This window comes from Camellia sinensis, chromosome 3 (genome assembly GCF_055761805.1).
Source record: "Camellia sinensis isolate YWXY chromosome 3, ASM5576180v1, whole genome shotgun sequence".
NCBI lineage: Eukaryota > Viridiplantae > Streptophyta > Magnoliopsida > Ericales > Theaceae > Camellia > Camellia sinensis.
Window position 1 is genome coordinate 42,053,733 of NC_138963.1, and position 19,757 is coordinate 42,073,489.

The window sequence follows — 19,757 nt, forward strand, 5'->3', positions numbered from 1 at the left end:
AAAATAATTAAAAGTTATTTGATTTTAAGTCTCTTTTATCACTACATTTTAAAATATTTTTTGATTACTATTTAATATATTAATCTTATTTTTCAATTATTTGTGTCACGCCCTCAAAATAAACCCACTATCTATATATCATCGATATGCAATATTTAAATAAAACAATTTATTAAACCATTCATCAGAGTATTACTAAATAAAAGCATTACATGTAACATCAAATTAAATGCCCTATGGGCTTACATCTTTCCAAGCCAACACTTGGACACAAAAATATGAGTTCTAACTCAAATACACGTAAAGCCCTAGGCATGAATGTTTACATGTACTAACAAATAAAAACAATTAATTAAAGATAGTCTTCAAAATCTAAAAGTCACATCCTCCCAAGCTAAGTCCTTGGAGGTAGCTTATCACCTGAACCTGAAAATGATGTTCCCATAAAGGGTGAGCCACAGCCCAGTAGAAAAATACTAAACCAAATATAAGTATTGAATAAAGCTATAGCATTCAATAGATGGTTAACCAAGATAATCAATTATATCATTTTATCGTCTCATGACACTAATGTCAATGACACGTTTCACTTTTCATTATTATCAATATGGCTCAGAACCTGGCCAAACCTACAACAGTGAATTATATATATTATAGTCACATCACTTCCAATAACAACCAAACAAATGAGACTCAGGCTCATATCAAAACACTTCATACTTCCCGTTTGATACACATTTTAGTGCTGTATCAATGACATGTAAAAACACTTCAATATAATAAGCACACATAATAGTGATGCTAATGGAGTCCATCCCCTATCTCCTCCCAAACAAAATCCGGTTTAGAGGTCCATCCCCTATCTTTCCCTAAACCGTGGAGTACATCCCCTATCTCCTCCCACACAATATGCAAATGCAATGCTCAATCAATACACGTATTTTCTGTATTAATCCAATAGACAAAATTAAAGACTCAACCAATGTGATTAGTTTCAGTTATTCCTAATCCACATGCAATGTCTACAACAATCACGACTATCCTCCACCGATAGCCCAAAAACAATTATTTCTAGACTGGAAATAAATATATCAACAATTCAATAGGCGAGTGATTTAAATTATCCAACTACACCATTTAATCAATGAATTCCTCAATTTCATGAATTTAGCCAAATTCCCCAATTTCCTTAAATTAATTATACAAATTAATTTATTAATACAACTAGGGTTTTTCCCAAAATTATCAAAGTACCCCCAACATATCAAAATACCAAAACTTAGAACAAAACTTGTAAGATGGAGTAGGAAATCCCTACCTCGAAGAAAATAATCCGAATGGAGAAGGTGGAGATGAAAACCCAAATTCCAAAGTGCTCCAAACCACCAAACGTTTAGATTAAATGGAAGCCCTCGACTCGCTCTATCTTTTTAATAAAGGATCTGGGGTAGAAACACACTCTAAATAGATTAAACCTAAGAGAGAAGGTGAGTAGAGGGAGAGAGAACTCGGAACTAGGGTTTTAGGATCAAAAGAATGTAAAAAAAAACGTTTTAAAAACTGCTGCTGGGTATTTAAACTGGACAGGCTCGCTCGAGCGACCAGACACAAGAAATCCTCGCTCGAGCGAAGAAACACTGCTTTCAGGTCTATACTAGACGCAATCGCTCGCTCGAGCGAAGAAAATCTGGCTCGAGCCACCAGACACAATATACAACCCTCGCTCGAGCGACGAAGTCCTCGCTCGAGCGATCAACCCAAAAACTGGACAGCAACACTTGGTTTCCGAACCCAACCAACCTGAAACAAACCTGCCCAACACATCCTATAACTCCAAATGAGAAAATAAAGGACGACAACAACAATTATGCAATGACAAAATATACGGAACCTAAGTCCGGATACAATAATCAAATGGGAAAAGACCGGGGTCGCTATAACCTCCCCCCCTTAAAAGAATTTCGTCCCCGAAATTACGCATAAGTTTTTGAAAACAGGTTGGTTTTTTTTTTTTTATATGACAATTCAATAGTAAACAACTTGACCCAATACTGGTCATTTCATCTCTTATCAAGAAGCATCTCATAATGTGTATATAAAACAACATATATTACAATCCGCATCAGTATTATGCATTTTTCCTTTCAATTTCAACAGTTTTCAATATCATATTCAATTTCATGACAGAACTCTAATTCAACAATATATTCACCATATTCAAGTCACTAAACTTCCATTATGAGGCAAGTTCCAAAATATTTCCATTAACCAAACATTCTCAATGTTTTACAACTTAAGACATATGTAAAGCTCTTAAGTTCAACAATATTACAAAATCTAAACACAAGATTACAAATCGATAAACATGTCCGGGTATTTCTCGCGGACTTCCAACTCACGTTCCCAAGTGGCTTCCTCCACTCCGTGATGCTTCCACAGAACTTTCACCAAAGGAATGGTTTTGCCTCGCAAAACTTGGTCTCGCCTATCCAAGACCCGAACCAGTCTCTCCTCATATGAGACATCCTCGTTAACCACTAAATCGGTCCAATCCAAAACATGTGATAGATCCGGCTCATACTTCCGAAGCATACTCACATGAAACACGTCATGTACTCCGGACAACTGCGGTGGTAAAGCTAAACGATAAGCAGCCTCACCAATCCTCTCAAGGATCTCAAAAGGACCAATAAACCGAGGAGACAACTTCCCGCTCTTCCCAAACCTCATCAATCCCCGTCTAGGTGATATCTTCAGGAAAACATGATCACCCATCTCAAACACCAAAGGTCTCCTCCTACGGTCGGCATAAGATTTCTGACGGCTCTGTGCTGTAACAAGCCTCTTACGGATAAGTTCAACTTTCTCCGTCGTTTCCCTCACCAACTCCGAACCCAACAGAGGTGCATCGCCCACCTCGGCCCAACAAGCAGGAGATCTACACGGTCGGCCATACAAGGCCTCAAATGGTGCCATACCGATACTAGACTGGAAACTGTTGTTGTAGGCAAACTCCACTAACGGCAAGTGCCTCTCCCACGACCCACTAAAGTCCAGAACACAACCCCGAAGCATATCCTCAAGGATCTGAATAGTACGCTTGGACTGCTCGTCAGTCTGAGGATGATAATCCGTACTAAAGGTCAACTTAGTGCCTAAGGCACTCTGCAAACTCTGCCACAACCTGGCAGTAAAACGAGGATCTCTATCTGAGACGATCATCACTGGGACCCCATGCAACCTCACTATATCCCGAATATATAAGTCGGCAAGATGATCTACCGAATCTCTTACGCTCATAGGAATGAAGTGCGCCGACTTAGTCAACCGGTCTACAACCACCCAAATAGCATCACTACCTCGCTGAGTCCGCGGAAGACCTACAACGAAGTCCATAGTGACATGCTCCCACTTCCACACGGCAATAGGCAAGGGTTGTAACAAACTCGCTGGCCTCTGATGCTCGGCCTTCACTTGCTGACAAGTAAGGCACTTAGACACGAAAGCTGCCACATCTCTCTTCATACCCCGCCACCAAAACTGGCGACCCAAATCCCGATACATCTTAGTGCCTCCCGGATGCACCGCAAGGCGTGAATGATGAAACTCTCGGAGTACCTCCTCTCGACAAGACTCCGGCACAAACAGACGGTCTCGGTATCTCACACTCAGGTCGGGATACACCGTCAAACCCTTCTCAACTTTCCCACCGGAAATCTTCTCACGGAGGGATTCTACCTCAAGGTCACCCCTCTGAGTTTCTAACACTCGAGTCACAAGTGTAGGCTGTGCAACAACAGAAAACAAGGCTGCAGCCTCAACGGATTCGCCCAGAAGTAAATCAAACTCCCCAAGTGCACCCAACATCTCCCATTCCCGGATGGCTATACTAGCGATGTCACCAACAGATTTCCTGCTAAGGGCATCGGCCACCACATTGGCCTTCCCTGGATGATAATGCAACTCGAAGTCATAATCCTCAATAAACTCCATCCACCTCCTCTGCCTTAAGTTCAAGTCTTTCTGTGTAAACAAATATTTCAGACTCTTATGATCCGAGAATACCTCGAACCTCTCACCATAAAGATAATGCCTCTAAATCTTCAAGGCAAATATCACAGCTGCTAACTCTAAATCATGCGTAGGGTAATTCTTCTCGTGAATTTTCAACTGACGTGAGCCATAGGCAACTACTTTCCCTTCTTGCATCAACACACAACCCAGACCCTCTCGTGAGGCGTCACAATAGACTGCATAGCCCAACCTTCTCTCCAGAATAATCAAGACTGGAGCGGTGGACAGTCTAACTTTCAACTCCTGGAACGACTTTTCACAAGTCTCACTCCATACAAACTTGACTCCCTTCCGAGTCAATCTAGTCAAAGGTGACGCTAACCTGGAGAAATCTTTCACAAACCGGCGATAATACCCAGCTAACCCCAGAAAACTGCGGATCTCAAACACACTCTTAGGCTGTGCCCAATCTAGCACTGCCTCAATCTTGGATGTATCAACAGACACTCCTTTCCCAGAAACTACATGGCCTAAGAACTTGACCTCTTCTAGCCAGAACTCACACTTCCCAAACTTAGCATAAAGCTTATGGGCTCTAAGTAACTCAAGCACCACTCTCAAGTGTTCCTTGTGCTCCTCCTCAGAAGATGAATAGATGAGAATGTCGTCCACGAAGACGACTACAAAACGGTCTAAAAATTCCCGGAATATCCGGTTCATCAAATCCATAAAAACTGCCGGTGCATTGGTGAGCCCAAATGGCATCACCAAAAACTCATAATGGCCATACCGCGTACGGAATGCCGTCTTCGGAATATTCTCCTCCCTGACTCTCAACTGATGATAACCCGATCTCAAGTCTATCTTCGAGAAACAACGGGAACCCTTCAACTGATCGAACAGATCATCTATACGAGGCATAGGGTACTTATTCTTAACCGTAGCCCGATTCAATTTCCGGTAATCTATACAAAGTCTCAAAGCACCACCTTTCTTTTTAACAAAGAGGGCCGGTGCTCCCCATGGCGAAACACTAGGACGTATAAAGCCTTTATCTAGCAACTCCTGGAGTTGGATCTTCAACTCAACTAACTCAGCTGGGGCAAAACGATAAGGTGCCATAGAAATCGGCGCCGTGCCGGGCACTAAGTCAATAGAGAACTCAATCTCTCTGTGAGGTGGCAAACCAACAAGGTCCTCGGGAAAGACGTCTGAGTACTCACAAACCACCCGTGGCAACACGATCTGGGTCTCATCACACTCACTACTCAAAAAGCTAGTAAGTAGACCACTAAGCTCACTCCGCCCTCGCGAATCATACCCCGGTGGCAAAACACTACCAACCCGGTCCCCCAGAAAGTGAAAACATTCCCCGCTCACGGTACAACAAGTGACCCTCTGGCGGTAGCAATCAATTACTGCCCGGTATGACGATAACCAGTCCATACCCAAAATAACATCAAAGCCCTTCATGGGCATAACTACAAAAGGAAACGGAAGTCTATGATCGGCGACCTCTATATCACAACCCCTGACACCTTGTTTCAAGATTAATTCACCCCCAAGAGGTGACACTACACAAATAGGGGATGCTAACTGCGCTAACTCCAACTCCAAAATAGATGCAAATGCAGCAGACACAAAGGAATGAGATGCACCCGTATCAATCAAAACACTAGCAACCGAGTTGCAAAACAAGAAGGTACCTCTCACAACTGATGGTGCCGGCACAAGATCCTGCGCGGTAACAGCGTACACGCGCCCAGACGACCTCTGATCAACCTGCTCACCCCTAGGAGCATAAGATTGCTGCACCGATTGGGACGATGAAGCCCCCTGATTGGCCCTCAAGGCCTGACCCGACTGAGCTGGCTGCTGACCCTGAATCTGCCTCAAACCAGATGCACCAGGTGTGCCACCCAACTGCGGGCAATACCTCTTCATATGCCCTGGCTGACCACACTGATAACACGAGAGTGGCTGGCCTCTACCCTGACTCTGGCTCTAAGATCGAGCCGAAGATGATGCTGCTCTCTGCACTCCTCCCCTCTGAGGACAAACTGGAGACTTGTGGCCCAGCTGGCCACACTTGAAACAGGTAATGTCTCCCTGACTGCCTTTCCCCGAACTAGCACTCGGCACAGGAAAAGTCGATCTAGAAAAGCTACCCTGAGACTGCTGAGGATTAAAACCCTTCTGTCTTCTACCATCACTCTGACCATCCTGACTCCTCTTGGAGCCCTTCTGTCCTTCCTCCTCTTCCTGCATCATGATTTCCATGTGGGTTGCAGCATCAACCATACGCCCATAATCCCGAATCATAATTCCCCCAACTCGCAGTTTGAGGCCACGCCTCAACTTCTTCTCAAACTCGATACAACGTCGTTCCTCAGACGCCACTAACTCAGGTGCAAACCTGGACAAGCTAGTAAATGCAGCCTCAAACTCGGCCACTGAAGAACTCGACTGCTTAAGCTGGCAGAACTGGTCTCTTAGCTTCTCCCTAACTGCTGGAGATAAGAACCTCTCCTGGAAAGCATTCACAAAAGCCTCCCATATACCGCCTATACGACCCTTAGTGAACTTCCACCACTGACCCGCATCCCCCTTCAGCTGGAAAGATGCCAAGGTCACTTTCAACCCCTCGTCTTCGATGCCAAGCATCTCAAACGTCTTCGTTGTCTATTCGAGCCATTCATCTGCCTTAAGCGGCTCTTTAGGATCACCCACAAATTCATCCGGGTTAGACCGGAAGAACTCCCTCTTCAGAAAGGAAGGTCCTGCATCCGCAACAAAAACCCGAGCTTGATTCTCAGCTCTGAGAATGCCTACTGACTCCCTGAATGCCCCTGCTATCTCTCGGGCTAAAGCGCCCATAGCCTGCTGACCTACTGGTTCGGCCACATTGGCCTGGCCAATTCCCTCCTGAACTGCCGGAATCTCCTCTGGCACAGGCACCTCCTGCCTACCCGGCCTACCACGCCTACCGCGTCCTCGTCCTCGTCTTGACATCCTAATAAAGGAAACAAAGACATTAGCACATTAATAAATGTGCCGAAGCTAAACACTCGCGTCCTAATGCATTGGACAACAATAATTCATTCCACGTAAGCACATAATCACATAAGCACCTACGAATTTCATTCCTGGATGATGATAGTCCCGAAGCGTTACTATAGTTCCGGTTGGAAGCAGCATTGATTAAGTGCCTTTCCAACAAGACTACTAGAAACTCAAAGGTCCAATCAACATCCTAGGAACTACATTCCATACCCATATAGTCACATAAACATGTTATCATGTAAGCATATAACATTTCACTAAGTCTCTATCAAACGAGACGAACCCATTGTGATACTAATCACTTCCCACGTACCCAAAGTATTCAAACCCGGTACGCTCTGATACCAAGTTGTCACGCCCTCAAAATAAACCCACTATCTATATATCATCGATATGCAATATTTAAAGAAAACAATTTATTAAACCATTCATCAGAGTATTACTAAATAAAAGCATTACATGTAACATCAAATTAAATGCCCTATGGGCTTACATCTTTCCAAGCCAACACTTGGACACAAAAATATGAGTTCTAACTCAAATACACGTAAAGCCTTAGGCTTGAATGTTTACATGTACTAACAAATAAAAACAATTAATTAAAGATAGTCTTCAAAATCCAAAAGCCACATCCTCCCAAGCTAAGTCCTTGGAGGTAGCTTATCACCTGAACCTAAAAATGATGTTCCCATAAAGGGTAAGCCACAGCCCAGTAGAAAAACACTAAACCAAATATAACCATTGAATAAAGCTATAGCATTCAATAGATGGTTAACCAAGAAAATCAATTATATCATTTTATCGTCTCATGACACTAATGTCAATGACACGTTTCACTTTTCATTATTATCAATATGGCTCAGAACCTGGCCAAACCTACAACAGTGAATTATATATATTATAGTCACATCACTTCCAATAACAACCAAACAAATGAGACTCAGGCTCATATCAAAACACTTCATACTTCCCGTTTGATACACATTTTAGTGCTGTATCAATGACATGTAAAAACACTTCAATATAATAAGCACACATAATAGTGATGCTAATGGAGTCCATCCCCTATCTCCTCCCAAACAAAATCCGGTTTAGAGGTCCATCCCCTATCTTTCCCTAAACCGTGGAGTACATCCCCTATCTCCTCCCACACAATATGCAAATGCAATGCTCAATCAATACACGTATTTTCTGTATTAATCCAATAGACAAAATTAAAGACTCAACCAATGTGATTAGTTTCAGTTATTCCTAATCCACATGCAATGTCTACAACAATCACGACTATCCTCCACCGATAGCCCAAAAACAGTTATTTCTAAACTGGAAATAAATATATCAACAATTCAATAGGCGAGTGATTTAAATTATCCAACTACACCATTTAATCAATGAATTCCTCAATTTCATGAATTTAGCCAAATTCCTCAATTTCCTTAAATTAATTATACAAATTAATTTATTAATACAACTAGGGTTTTTTCCAAAATTACCAAAGTACCCCAACATATCAAAATATCAAAACTTAGAACAAAACTTATAAGATGGAGTAGGAAATCCCTACCTCGAAGAAAATAACCCGAATGGAGAAGGTGGAGATGAAGACCCAAATTCCAAAGTGCTCCAAACCACCAAACGTTCAGATTAAATGGAAGCCCTCGACTCGCTCTATCTTTTTAATAAAGGATCTGGGGTAGAAACACACTCTAAATAGATCAAACCTAAGAGAGAAGGTGAGTAGAGGGAGAGAGAACTCGGAACTAGGGTTTTAGGATCAAAAGAATGTAAAAAAAAACGTTTTAAAAACCGCTGCTGGGTATTTAAACTGGACAGGCTCGCTCGAGCGACCAGACACAAGAAATCCTCGCTCGAGCGAAGAAAATCTAGCTCGAGCGAAGAAACACTGCTCTCAGGTCTATACTAGACGCAATCGCTCGCTCGAGCGAAGAAAATCTGGCTCGAGCCACCAGACACAATATACAACCCTCGCTCGAGCGACGAAGTCCTCGCTCGAGCGATCAACCCAAAAACTGGACAGCAATACTTGGTTTCCGAACCCAACCAACCTGAAACAAACCTGCCCAACACATCCTATAACTCCAAATGAGAAAATAAAGGACGACAACAACAATTATGCAATGACAGAATATACAGAACCTAAGTCCGGATACAATAATCAAATGGGAAAAGACCGGGGTCACTATAATTTGTGTGATACCATGTATAGTACGGATGTAGTGCTAGTTATTAATATGCGCAAATGTTTATAGTCTAAGCTTTTCTTCTTATTTTTTTGTCCTTTTTTACTCTTTTGGGCTTAAGCAAGGTGTTTGGACATCTTTGAATACCTTATTGAACCCTAAGCATAGCTCAAATATGTTATTGGCTCGACATAGTATGTAGTGTTCTTGATAACAAAATTGAATTGCTCATCATAATAAATCATCTTCTATAAGGGTATTTGGATTGTTTTTTTCGTTTTTTTTATTTTTTTGATTTTTTAGTAAACTTTTTATAAAAATAAAAATAAAAATTTTAAATTTTTAGATTATACTCGACTATACAAACCAGAAAAGTAAACTAATAATAATAATAATTGGCTAACAAAAAATTATTCTTGGCAACGGAATTGTTCTACATTTACTTCTTACATTTAAAAGGCCTATTTTTTTTTTGTTAGTTTTACTTCAAAAAATAAAAAATAAAAAAAAAATAAGAGAGGAAACAAAAAAGAAGAAGATATTTTCGTCACATTTGAATTGGCATTGGGCTTTTCTATGAAATGTGTGTGATATTGTATTAAGAATGAAATTTTTCACATTAATATGTGTGAAATCTTTATGGCACTCTTTAGACAAGCTTATTAGTTGCTTTTTCTCTTTGCAATTGCCAATGGGATCCACCAAATTCCAAAGAGGAGGGTTTTCAATCCTTTTTGTCGTAACATTTGGATGGAAGTCATTATGGAGTCAACAATGGTGTAACAAAGATCCAAAACCATCTAAAGGGAGAGAAATGCCTTTCTCCATCTCTCTTCTAAGTTCAGAGGTTAATCCCATCTAAAGGGAGCAGTTTTTCAAGATTACGGTTCCACATCGATAATTTAAATTGTTTAGTATTTTTTAAAACATAGTGTGTAAATCAATCATATGAACAACCAGATCGATCCGATAATCATAAACACGTTAATTTATCAAATTTATTTTTTGAAAAATGGGTGGTCTAGTAAGAATAAAACTCATTTATAACTTACCCCCCAGAAAAACCAAGGCACCGTTTGGTAAGCGTTTTGAATTATAGTTCCACCTATTAATTTGAGTGTGTTGTTTGTTTTGAGCCTTCAAATCATAATTCTACACTCATTTCTCAAAACTCAAGTCAAAACATAATCATTACTTTTCAAAACTCATAACCAAACACATAATTCAAAACTTTTTTCAAAACTCAATTCAAATCAATATTTTAATTTTTTAAATATTTTAATATGTTACGATTTTTTTAATTTTTTAATTTTTTGAATATTTTTGAATATTTTAATTTTTAAAATTTTTAAATATTTTTAAAATATTTTAATCTTGTTAAGATTTTAAATATTTTAATATTTAAATATGTTATGATTTTTTAATTTTTTAATTATTTGAATATTTTTAAATATTTTAATTTCAAAATATTACGATTTTAATTTTTTAAATTTTAAAATATTTTATAAAAATAAATTCAAACTCTATTTTATAAAAATATTTTTAAATATTTTAATTTTTTTTGTTATGTATTTGGTTACGATTTGAGTGTAAAATTATGAAAGTAGTATGGAATTTCGAGTTATGTGTTTGGTTATGAGTTTTAAAAATAATTTCTTAATTGAGTTTTGTTTATGTGATTAGTTATGATTTGAGTGTAAAGTTGTTTTTAAATTTAAAATATTAACATTTTAAATTATTTAAAATTTTTGAATATTTAAATTATTTAAATTTTTACGATTTAAATTTTTTGAATATTTATTTTAATTTTTTACTTATTAATTTTTTAAAATTATTTAAATTATTTAAATATTTATGATTTAAATTTTTTGAATATTTATTTTGAAAAAAATTTATTTCCTTTGTAGTATTTTCAATTAAAAAATTGATTACTGTTATTTTCTGTTAATAATAAATTTTTTTAATTAAATTTTAAAAAAAGTTTGGTTATGAGTGTTGATCAGAATTTTCAATAGTGTGAAAGTAATGTGTTTTGTTATGAGTTATAACAATTTGAATTAAGTTTTGAAAATTTTTTCCAAAACTCATAACCAAACAAATTATCTTACTTCACATGTCAAATCAAACTTTCAAAACTCAATTCTACACTCAATTCAACACTCTATTCAAAAATCATAACCAAACAAATTTTCTACACTCAAATCATAATTTCACAACTCACAAACTCAAAATACAACTCATACTCTCAAATCATATTTACAAAACTCTACCCAAGTATTTATTAGGTATGCATTTTAAAATGAACATTTTTCAAATTTTTCAAGAAATAAAAGTAATTAAAAGTTCAAATGCAGCCATTTCTTTATCATTTTCATTTTAAATTTGAATATTTTAGAACTTCAAAAACTTGAGAACATTTATCTCTAAAATATGCTTCTGCTAAATGTGTTTTTAGAAGTAAAATTTAACTTTATATCATCTACACACAGGTTTCATGCCGCATTTATAGGGGAGACAAATGATTATGGCATTTCAGAGTTCTATAACAATTTAATAACAACTTTACATGCATTTAATCATTGCAATTGGCCCACTAATATCTAACAATTGCATTAATCTGATAACTATAAAATCATGATCAATAAAAGAAAAGGAGTTTAAATTCAGCAGTAAAGTATATTATATTCCATTTCACTGCTTGAAGATCAACATTTTCAATCCATGGCTAGCTAGAAATATATCAAGTCTAGTGTTCTTTTTGTTGCATTGTTCCCCAGCTTCTAGCATTATTTCTCCATCTCCTTACTAACATGGTTTAGAATGAAGTGCTCATGGAGTGCAACGGTGGTTAGGCTTTTGTGCTCCCCCCGACTCATTAGCTCAAAAGTTCGAACCCCGCCTCCTCACCCTTTCCCTCTTCCCATAGGCTAAGCTAGAATAGGTATTTCCAGTGTCAACATAAAAATAAAAAAAAATAAAATTATTAAAAAAACAATAATATTACTCATGAGTGATATTGATATTAGGGTTTCTTGTTTTCGTTAAACAAATCATTACCATCTGATAATGATGTAAAGGTCTTATTTGCCAACCCCACTAAAAGTTTATCATAGTTATTACCAATACAATTATGTTTTTGGTGATTGATTTAATATGCTCTTAATACTAAAAACTTGGCATGAAATCTCAAGGGCTATATTTAGGTGTTGTATTTGTCAAAGGAAAGGACTATGTACACATCCAGAACGCCAAACTCAGATGAATTAAAAACCTGTCTTATCTGTCTTATCCTATGATCTACCTGAACTAAATTCAGCTGGTTTACAGAATTTCTCTGAAAAGAGAAGCAAAATTAAACAAGACAGACAGTAAAAATTGTAACATAAATATTTCTCAGTTATACTAAAGTTTTTGTACAGCAAAAACTTCACCAAGATCAGAACAACGTTCTACAAAAAGAACTAGAATTAAATTCAAACACTCCTACATATAGGTGAAGTTTTAACTGCTCAAGCAGAGCAGTTCATAGCAACAACATTGAAAACATAAACCAACAGAACTCAAATCATCTTGGTTTGTCATCTCAACATGGGGCCACCATGTCTTGCTTTTTAAGCTATCCCAGAATTGCATACCGGGAACTGCAAGTTTAAGCAGCACCCATGGATCTCAAGAAACGCATTAATTAACAAACGAAAACTCACCTTCTTGATCTTCTTGCAGTCTGGCCTTCCCCTCTGCCCTCCACTAGCCTTGAGGTCAAACCACTAGCCTGCACCATAGTCGGTCCTGTATTGCCATGATCTCGTGAAGGCCACGCCTGCCCCCATTGCCGGGTTGGACTAGAACAATCCCTAACAGATCCTGCCCTAGAACTCGACAACATTTGGTCCCTAAGAGCTTTCACCGATTTATATCCCTCCTTGTCATCCCCATAACCTTTCCTTCGAGCTTGCTTTTCAAGATCATAGAGTCTCTCAGTTTCACTTTGGAGTCCCCATTCAACTCCATCTGATATGCTCCTTTGAAGAGAAGTGCTTCTCCTTGGTGGTTTCCCAGAGGTAGAGTTCCTCCTCCCTTCGATTTTATCATCAATCAGAAGTGGAACCTTTCTAGATTCGTGAGGTACCCTAGAAGAATTTGTCCACTTGTAGTTCTTGTTATTGTTGTCCATGTTCAATTCTATAGAATGTAGATCACTTTCAGCCGAGTCTTCTTCTTCACAATCAACTCTGTCCTCCACTTCTCCATCGTCTTCTTTTATTTCATTCTGATGGGACCCAAAACGGGTTCTTCTCAAATAGGCAGCAATATCTTCAGAATTGCCACGACTTAGAGAATTGCGCCCCTTTTCTTTGCCCTGTTTGGTTCTCGCTAAAGCTTCAAGTTGATTCCTTAGCTTGTCAACAACAGCATTTTTTGCATCAGAGAGTCTCGTTTGAACTCTCTCTTCACGCAACATATCAGCTAAATGAAGCATCTCTCTTTCCTTTTCACCCTCTTCATGTATTTTTGCAGACTCTCTCTTCAGTTCTTCAACTTCAGCATTATCATCACTAGCTAAATCATCACATACTTTTTCCATTACTTCTCTCGCTCTCTGCTCACATTCAAGTTCTTTCACTGCCTTCATGAGTGATGACTTCGTCTCTGCTAATTCTTTCCCAAGTTTCTTGTTCAAACTCTCAAATCGCCTCCTAAGCTTCCTCTCTACCTCGAGTTCACCTGCAACTGACTCAACAGCAGCTTCGACCGCTTGTTGTTCCTTATTTTTCCACACTGCCTTTTCTTCAGCAAAACACTTCATAAGATGATTAATTTCATTTTGGTCCGAACGCTGTTCTTGGATCAGTTGATTGACCTGCAAGCGAGCCCTCTCAAGCTCGGCATGTAAGGCAGAGATAAGAGAAATGCTTGATGAAGGTTGATGATCATCCTGAGCCCAAATACGGTTGACTATTTTCAATAGCTCTTTAGAGGTGGTCAATGCATTACTAACATCCTTCAAACGCGTCCTACCACCAACCACAGAGCCACTAGGAGTCTGGCATCTGGATCTAGTCTCAACCTGCATTATGATAAATACAAACACAATAAACATGTATTGTCCTCTATCTCTCTTCAGACAGCCAACATATTGCAACATAAATATTTCAAAGCTTTCAAAAGTTTCAAAAGAAAAATAGAGTTTGATTCAAAAAAACAAAAAACAAAAAAATGAATATCAAGCTCAGAATTGCTATGTGCATGTAGAGAAAGACACAGATAGAGCATTGAATAACGGTCCCAAAAGTCACTTCAATTTCAAGAAAACAAAAGAATAAAAGATACAATGACAGATTAAAATTTAGAGAAAGAATTGTATCCCAAGGGAAGAAAGAAATTAGCTATAACCTCCATTAAACTGGCATTGCTAAGGGAATCCAAACCACCAACATTGTGGCCGCCAAGCCTGAGCCTATGAGAAATCGATGGAGTCCTCCCATGGCGACTACCTGTACATGATCGATCCATCCTCTGCAATTTTTGAAATTTAATAAAAACCATTAAAATAATAATAGCAATAAAAACTTTGATAACAAGACAATAAAATGAAATAATATATAAAAATGAACCCAAAGCACAAGAACCACCAAATTCCCAATACTCAGAGTCTCTGAGACAATGCTCCATTCTATGCGGGTTTCAAAAACATTTTTCCCATTCTCGAAAATTATAAAAGAAAATGGGTTTTTAGATGTGTGTGTGCAGGTCTTGGTTGGACTTTTTTTTTTTTTTTTTTTGAAAGTTGAAACATAATTCTAGTAATTTTCTGAAGTTTCACCATTGGCAATTGACAATTATTAGAAAACATTTTTTCTTTTTCTTTTTCTTTTTCTTCTTTTGAATAAAATTTGGCTTTGATTTTGATTGATCAATTGAAAGGGTTTCAAAATTTTCATTTATTGAAAATGACATCAAGCCAACCAAATAGATCCAAAATTTAGTCAAACACTTCCAATTGCTACTGCTCTGCTCTGCCTCAATTGATTCAAACAAAAACAAAAACAAAATATTTAAAAATCTCCTTTTATTCAACTGTTTTCTCAGCAACCAAACAGCAATCCAAGAAATTTATCAAAAAAAGAAAAAGAAACCCACCTCTGAAACAGGACTGTGAGATGGATCAGACAAATGGGGAGGTAGAGATCCCGAATGCACCGATCTCGGCACACCCATTCTCTCTCTAACTCTCATCTCTCTCTTGATCGCTTTCTTCAATTCCAAGTTGTCCCCAACCCTAGGCGACGGAACCTCATTCATCTCCCACAGGGTCGCCGCCAGCTTCCTCGCAGACACCGGCCTCGACCTCCCACCACCGCTCTGCGACGGCGCGTACTTGGGAGAATCCACAGCCGCCGCCGTTGTCCTCCAAGACGGAACCGGAGTGCTCGATCTGGATCCCCGAGGCTTACCCACCAAAATGGCCCGCTTGAATCGGTAATTCTGCAACACAGAGGACGAAGACGAAGACGAAGAGCAACCCCTCTTTCGGATCTTGCAGGATCCGGGAATCAAACCCTCCACAATCCGATTCTGCCTTGGCATTATCAATTTCAATTTATCACACACACACACTCTCTCTCTCTCTGATCTATCAAGAAGAAGAAGAAGAATGGATTTGCATTTGAAAATTCAAACCCTAGAAATTTATGATTCGGGCTTTGAAAATGTATCTATATGTATGTATATGCTTTTTCATAGCTGGAGCTGGTGGATGGAGTGGGTTGGGGTAATCAGTAGTAGGAGAGCGAGGCAAACAAAAGGGAAGGAGAGAGAGAGCATGTGAAGGTGAATGCGTGGCAGTTTGTGATTGGTTTAGATTGACTTTTGCTTTTTCCGTCAAATCATGTGATTGGAGGCGTATGATCGAATTCAGTCAAACTGGAGATCAACAATCCGAGCAGTAGTAGTAGAAGTAGGTGTGGGAATACTTCGAAGTTGGTGGCGGACAGGGTTTATTTTTTGGGTCGGAAAATCGCGTGTTGTGATGAGTTTAAATTGAAAAATAGGATTCTACTTGGTAAGTGTCTCAAATCAAATTATAGTATCACTTATTGATTTAAATGTAATATTTATTTTGAGTTTTTAAATTATAATTTTATACTTATTTTTTAATATTTGATTTAAAATATAATTATTATTTTTTAAAATTTAAAATCAAATATATAATTCAAAATTCAATTTAAATTAATATTTTAATATTTTAAAAATATTTTAATTTTGTTAAGATTTTAAATATTTTAATATTTAAATATGTTATAATTTTTTTAATTTTTGAATATTTTTAAATATTTTAATTTTTAAATATTACGATTTTAATTTTTTAAATTTTAAAATATTTTATAAAAATAAATTCAAAGTCTATTTTATAAAAATATTTTTAAATATTTTAATTTTTTTGTTATGTATTTGGTTACGATTTGAGTGTAGAATTGTGAAAGTAGTATGGAGTTTCAAGTTATATGTTTGGTTATGAGTTTTAACAATAATTTTTTAATTGAGTTTTGTTTTACGTGTTTGGTTATGATTTGAGTATAGAGTTATTTTTAAATTTAAAATATTGAAATTTTAAATTTTTTGAATATTTAAATTATTTAAATTTTTACGATTTAAATTTTTTGTATATTTATTTTAATTTTTTACTTATTAAATTATTTAAATATTTATGATTTAAATTTTTTGAATATTTATTTTGAAAAAAATTATTTCATTTGTAGTATTTTTAATTAAAAAATTGATTAATATTATTTTCTGTTAATAATAAAAAATTTTAATTGAATTTTAAAAAGAGTTTGGTTATGAGTGTTGATCAGAATTTTCAATAATGTGAAAGTAGTGTGTTTTGTTATGAGTTATAACAATTTGAATTAAGTTTTCAAAACTCATAATCAAACAAATTTTCTTACTTCACATGTCAAATTAAACTTTCAAAACTCAATTTCACACTCAATTCAAAACCCAATTCAACACTCTATTCAAAATCATAACCAAACAAATTTTTTACACTCAAATCATAATTTCAAAACACACAAACTCAAAATATAACTTATATTCTCAAATCATAATTAAAAAGTCTTATCAAACGGGGTCTAGATTTCTATTCGGACGTGGCCTAATAATATCTTTGATCAATCCTAATTTATATTTTTTAGTTACTTAATATAAATTTATAAATTTTATTTTTTTATCAATTACAATATTATTAGAGTATCACATGATGGTATCTTAAGATTAATTAATGATTATGAGTTAGATGTGATATTTTATCTTATTGATTTAAAATAACCTATTTTATTTTATTTGACTATTTTATTCCAAATTTTACTTCCCAAACGGAGGCTTAATAACTTTTTTTTGAAGTTGGGGGAATGGTTTCTCATATCTATATCATACTGTAAAGTGCTATTGGACATTTGTAAGCCTGACATAAAATTTGTATTAATAATTTGAACAGCTTAATATATAAGATTTGTTGAATGTTTTATCTTTATAAAAAAAAAATTATATTGATTGAATATCGATACTTATTTGAGTAGATCATATTTGTATTAATTGTAAATATAATTTTGAAAATAAATTATTAATACAAATATAACTTGATCAAGTGATTATAGATTTCTTATCAATATAATTTTTTGCAAAAATAAAATATTTAACGAGACCTACATATTAAATGATTTGAATTATCAATACCAAAAAAAGAAAAAAACCTCTCCTTTCAAGTTATGAGCTCAGGCACATGGACAAAAATATGAGGGGTTTAAGTTTTAGATTTTTTAGTTTCATTTTCTGTTACATTGTGTTTGGTTCATGGAGTTTTGTAGGGATTTAAAAAGCAAACGAAAAAAGTGTGAAAATAATATTTTTTAAAATTTCTCACTAAATTCATGAATCAAATACAGTCTTAACGTCAATCGTTTAGGTGTTAGCACACAACGTTGATACAACAAAATTTTTATATCTCGGCAAACCCTATCCAGTATTTGAAGTGTGATGGGTGTAACTTGGGCGAGCTCAATCCAATCTCATTCTAATTTTTTTTAGAACTTAGACAAGATATTTTTAAATTTGGTATGAGTTTGGATAAAAATTTAGAAGTCCAAATTAAATTTGACGAATTTGAATAAAGATATCAAACAACCCGAACAACCCGAAATTCAAATTATACATATATTAATATACAAAAATATTAAATATACATATAAATTATAAACCATTACATGACATTATTAAATCATATTGAATATATTATATACATAAATAACACAAAATTTTACATATTTTATTCACTCATAAATTGTAAAGATTATCATAGCGGCATCTCTCTTACATTATATAAATTATTTGTTTTGATATTTTTAATGATTTTCTAAAAAATATATAGATAAATAGATTTTAATTTTAATAAGTTAATAATTTAGCTGCAAAAAAAATTAAAATTCATATACAATTCGGGCAATTCGACTTTAACTCAGGTCGGCCTTGAACAGACAATCTTGGCTTACAATTCGGGTCTGGTCAGATTTCAACACAACTTGAGTTGAGTTTGAACAACTCTTAACCCAACTAAACCTACCCGCATTGCACCCCTAATTAGTAATGAGGTGTGGAACCACAAATATGATATTTATTTTAAAAAATTGTCATGAGACGATGAAACCCTTACAAAGAGGGAATTAACAATCTCATGAGCGACTTGAGGTGTCGTTTGGGAAGAGCTCATTTGGGTTCTTTTGGCTCTTTGAGCCACAAAAGACAGAATAAGCTATTTGAGCCACAACAGACAAAACATCACATTCAACCCATAATCATTACACTCTTCTCTCACAAAAAAAGTCAAAAAAATCAAAAAGTCAAAAAGCCCTTTCCAAACTAAGCTTTTGAGCCCAGGCCCAAATAGTTAAAAAAACCAAAAAAACTAAAAAGTCAACCCACTTCTCAAACGGAGGCTGAGTTTGCTCATTTAATCACATGGCATTGGAAGTAAAAAGACCTTATTGTTTCCCATTTTACAAAAACAATAGTCACCTTTTTATATAATGAAGATTTTTATATAATTTTATAAATTTAATTTCAACAATATCACTATATTATTTAACTTAACCTGACAAACAAATAAGACTTTAGGACCTAGCCCCATAGATCAACTTTGAAGTAACCAGTTTTATTTCGGTAATTTAAGCATATTATTGTTTGATTTGATAATTATTATTACATAATTTTATATGCTTTATTTTTAAATAATTTATTTAAAAATTAAATGTTATCTATTTTTCTTAAAAGAAATTTGATCATATAAATATTGATAATGCAGTTTGGTCAGTAGGATATGGGTCGGATTAATTTAAGTGCTCCACGGGTTGACTGTCCTTCGTCTTCCTAATCGCACTTGCAACAAGTCCAGTAGGAAGGTTCTGAAATGAGAGTGGTTTCTTC

General features: G+C 36.0%; 1 protein-coding gene across 1 annotated transcript; it reads right to left on the reverse strand.

The window, feature by feature from the left end:
• Window positions 1-12,642: 12,642 nt before the first annotated feature.
• On the reverse strand, window positions 12,643-16,328 carry LOC114256051 (uncharacterized protein At5g41620). Its single transcript, XM_028195639.2, has 3 exons — window positions 15,420-16,328; window positions 14,673-14,795; window positions 12,643-14,346 (listed from the first exon to the last, which is right to left on the reverse strand). The coding sequence occupies exons 1-3, from the start codon at window positions 15,864-15,866 to the stop codon at window positions 12,979-12,981; spliced, it is 1,938 nt and encodes a 645-aa protein (XP_028051440.2). The 5' UTR covers window positions 15,867-16,328; the 3' UTR covers window positions 12,643-12,978.
• Window positions 16,329-19,757: the final 3,429 nt, after the last annotated feature.